The sequence below is a fragment of the Setaria italica genome, chromosome I, assembly GCF_000263155.2.
Source record: "Setaria italica strain Yugu1 chromosome I, Setaria_italica_v2.0, whole genome shotgun sequence".
NCBI classification, from domain to species: Eukaryota; Viridiplantae; Streptophyta; class Magnoliopsida; order Poales; family Poaceae; genus Setaria; species Setaria italica.
The window spans coordinates 16,971,681-16,975,560 of record NC_028450.1 but is presented as its reverse complement, the minus strand read 5'-3'; the positions used below and the strand labels follow the sequence as shown (position 1 = coordinate 16,975,560).

Genomic DNA, 3,880 nt, shown 5'->3' with positions numbered 1-3,880 from the left:
GTGACGGGAGAGAAGGACCATGAAGGCCCCTTCGTGCGGTGCACGGAAGGGTCGAGTCCTGAAGGCCTCAGGCTTGAGGAAATCACTACTCAAGCGATATGCTCATCACTAGGAGGCGGGAGCTAAGCAAGCAAAGAATGGGCATCCGAAGGGCAAGAACGACATCGAGAGAGGAGGAAACTGAGCTGACGCGCTGGCACAGGGTCTCCGTACCATGAAGCTGGAATTCCTGTTGTACCCTAGAATATTCTTATAATCTAATTGTTGTGTAATAGAAAAGCTTAATTGTACTTTAAGGCAATTCACCTCTCTATAAAAAGAGGCCCGTTTGCGATGGTCCAAAAGCCGGCCCTCAAGCCTCTCTTAGGTTCAAGTTTGGATGACTATAATTGACGGGACGGCTGGTCCGAAGTTAGTGCAAGCCACTTAATGCTTTCATTTCCTATTCATTACTTTACTTATTTGTATTTTGGACCGTGTAGAAAAATGAAGGAGTAGGTTAATCACAGAGCAAAATGGAATTGAACCGGGGGTCTGCCTCTTTACCCTTCGGTTCGCTCGAGGTCATCTTACACCGATACTTCTTCACCCCATCATTGGTTGGAGGCTATCTTCGCGATTAGATCTATTGTTCGGACGATAGTGAGTGGGAAGAAAGCTCCTCCAGTAGCAGCGTCAACATGGTTACAGACTGTTAGAGTTACCCCGTTGTAGGTGTTATGCAGTAATTTATCCGTTCCAAATTACTATTCGTTTTGGTTTTTCTATATACATAACTTTTTGGTATGTATTATATATATCTAGCTGCATATAATGTACCTAGAAAAATCAAAATAAATAGTAATTTAAGATGGAGGGAACATGAGCTAATCATTCATCTCGTGGTGTGTACTCCTGGTGCGTACTCGTGGAGCTTTTTCCCATGCTTTGGGAATTGACTATCTATCCATGCCAAACTGCCAATGGCATCCTCGTTGGTGTTATCCCGTTGCATCGTTAACCCGTTCTTAACTTCTCCATGCAACCCCACCCGCATTGCGGAACTGGAATCCCCACCGAATATTCACGCCCTCCTCTGCTCCCTTGCTTCCGTCCGTCCCTATCTATCCACCCACCCGTCAGGCCCTCACTCCCTTCCCGTCTGTCTTCGTGGTACGCGACGCCCCGACCCCGATTCCGCCCTTCATTTCCCTCTCGTCTTCTCCTCCTCTCTCCCACGGCGAGCAGAAGCAATAGGTGGTCGATCGAGCCTCGCTGTATCACCAGCGCGGCGCAGGAGATCGAGATGGACCCACCGCTACCGTCACCACAATACGCCCACCGCCGCCGCTGCAGCGAGTACCTGCTCGCGCTCGAGGAGGAGCGACGAAAAATCCAGGTCTTCAAGCGGGAGCTACCCCTCTGCCTCCAGCTCGTCACGCAGAGTACGTACGCTCTCACATCATGTGTGGGCTCCCTGTCTCACGGCTCAGCTCCTCGTCCTTCCATTCCATGCGGTTGGTTAGTCTCAGCACTCAACTGTGTCGTCCATTTGTATGTGCAGCTATTGAGGGGATGAAGAGCCAGATGCACGGTGTCGGCAGCGAGGGGACGGTCAGTGACCACGGCCCTGTGCTTGAGGAGTTCATGCCGCTCAAGCCCAGCCTCTCGTTGTCCTCCGATGAGCACGAGAGCGCCGACGACGCTGCCGCGACCAACGATGTCGGGAAGAAAGAGAAGGCGGCTGAGACACATGGCAGGCAGTCGCCACCGACGGAGGCCAACAAGGCGATGCCTGACTGGCTCCAGTCTGTGCAGCTCTGGAGCCAGGAACCCCAGCAGCAGCCATCATCCCCGCGCAAGGTATACAGTACGGACAATTCGTGTTGTTTGGTTCATCTTTCGTGTGGTACTTGGAACTTGGAAGTAATCATCATCCATCTCAATCCACCAGGAGCTGCTGTGCAAGCCGGTGGCTCTGAACACCAGGAAGGCCGGAGACGCGTTTCAGCCATTCGTGAAGGAGAAGCGCGCCGAGATGCCGGCCTCGCCGACCACGGCCGCGGCGAGTTCGGCGGTTGTCGGGGACAGCTGCGATAAAGTGGCCACTGATACGTCGGAGAAGCACAGCGACAAAGAGATGAACAAAGACGCCAAAGACATGGGGAAATATAGCAAGGATAAAGAGGGTCAGTCGCAGGCGCCCAACCGGAAGCCGCGTCGGTGCTGGGCGCCGGAGCTCCACCGCCGGTTCCTGCAGGCGCTTCAGCAGCTCGGCGGATCCCACGGTTGGTGTGCCCGACAGTACCGATTAAATTGCATTATCTTACCAGCTCACCAACAGTTCAAAATGTGTACAAACTAATCTCATTCCATTTTAATGTACGCGCAAGCAGTGGCGACGCCGACGCAGATCCGGGAGCTCATGAAGGTCGACGGTCTCACCAACGACGAGGTCAAGAGCCATTTGCAGGTCAGTCTTATCTTATACTACTAGTATGAATTATACCCCCTTATTAACGCTAGCGTCTTTTGTTTACATTTGGCGATGCTAATTATGCCCTGTTTACGTTAACATCATATAGTGGCGTCTGTTAGACCGTTAGTACTTATATGCCTTTCATTTTTGAAATGTTTGATGGTTCAGAAGTATCGTCTGCACACGAGGCGGCCGAACTCGACGACGGTGGTCCAGAGCACTAGCACCAGCGCAGCGCAGCCCGCGCCACAGTTTGTCGTGGTGGGAGGCATCTGGGTGCCGCCGGCAGAGTACGCTACCGCCGCCGCTGCAGCATCTGCTGCAGCAGCGGCACAGTCACAGGTGCAGCTAGCCGGCGACGCGTCAGGAACCGCCAACACGGTCTATGCACCGGTGGCGACGTTGCCATCTGGAACGCGGCAGGGCCAGAGGCAATCGAGCAGGTGCTCGGGTGGCCGGCGTAGCGGTGACGCTAGCTCGGACTCACCGGCCGTGTCATCGTCGTCGCATACCACCTCTGCCTAAACGGCTCGCCACCTTTGCTTGTAATTTTTTTTGTAGATACAACGGTACAGACTACAGAGAGATACGTAAATCTGAGTGTGCTTTTATGGTTCTAGCTTACTGCTGCTTGAATCGCAATCCATTTTGTTGAGAGAACGAGGGTATCCTACCGCGATTTCCATGCCTCCTTTCTGTTTTTAGAGTAAATTCACTGTTTCTATTTAACTTCTTTTGGTGCATTGCACGATCTGAAATACAGTACATTGTTTGAATCAGCTGTGTGAATTCACCGGAGTGAAATTGGTTAGGGATGAAATCATCTATGTGTGATGAGTATATTAACGTTTGTTATCATTTTTTTTGGCTATTGCTGCCGTTATTTTCACTTGAATAACGTCTGTAGCAATTCAACGCCACATTTAATAACATTAGATCAAATACCAATTGAAACAATGCTACGGAAAGAAAAATATTGCCAACTAGTCAGATATTTAAAACAATTGTTAAACGAGGTTTCAGTTTTCTTTGTCAAAACTTAGGAGGTTCTACAACTCCATTGCCTGAAAAGGAAGTTATTTTTCTTTTCATGCGTCTGATCTTGATAGGATGGTACAATGATTATCTTCAACTTCCAGCCTATCTTGTTCTTACCCCGTCCAAGTAGATGTCATTGCTACCTGTCGGATTTAGTAGCCGGCGGCCCACCAAAGGTTACCTAATTAGTAGATTTGTAGGTAGGGAGGATTGTGAGACCAAGAACTCTAAGGTAATCACGAGAACATGAAGGTTTAGATAGATTCGGACCTCCGGAGAGTAATACCCTACGTCTTGTATTTTGCTGGATTGTATTGCTGGTATGATATGCGGAGAATTGAGATGCGATGGGATTCCCTCGGGAGGCGCCCTTGGCCGCCTTAT

The 3,880-nt window shown here is 50.3% G+C and overlaps 1 protein-coding gene across 1 annotated transcript; it reads left to right on the top strand.

Annotated features, from left to right (window-relative positions):
- Positions 1–1,018: 1,018 nt before the first annotated feature.
- On the top strand, positions 1,019–3,234 carry LOC101769398 (transcription factor NIGT1). Its single transcript, XM_004954811.3, has 5 exons — positions 1,019–1,424; positions 1,544–1,842; positions 1,934–2,267; positions 2,376–2,452; positions 2,627–3,234. The coding sequence occupies exons 1-5, from the start codon at positions 1,019–1,021 to the stop codon at positions 2,981–2,983; spliced, it is 1,473 nt and encodes a 490-aa protein (XP_004954868.3). The 3' UTR covers positions 2,984–3,234.
- Positions 3,235–3,880: the final 646 nt, after the last annotated feature.

Excerpts from the sequence above, each read along its gene's own strand:
- LOC101769398 (XM_004954811.3), top strand. The coding sequence starts at position 1,019 with ATGCAACCCCACCCGCATTGCGGAACTGGAATCCCCACCGAATATTCA. Across the intron at positions 1,425-1,543 it reads CCTCCAGCTCGTCACGCAGA|CTATTGAGGGGATGAAGAGC; the intron begins GTACGTACGCTC and ends TTGTATGTGCAG. Across the intron at positions 2,453-2,626 it reads AGGTCAAGAGCCATTTGCAG|AAGTATCGTCTGCACACGAG; the intron begins GTCAGTCTTATC and ends TTGATGGTTCAG.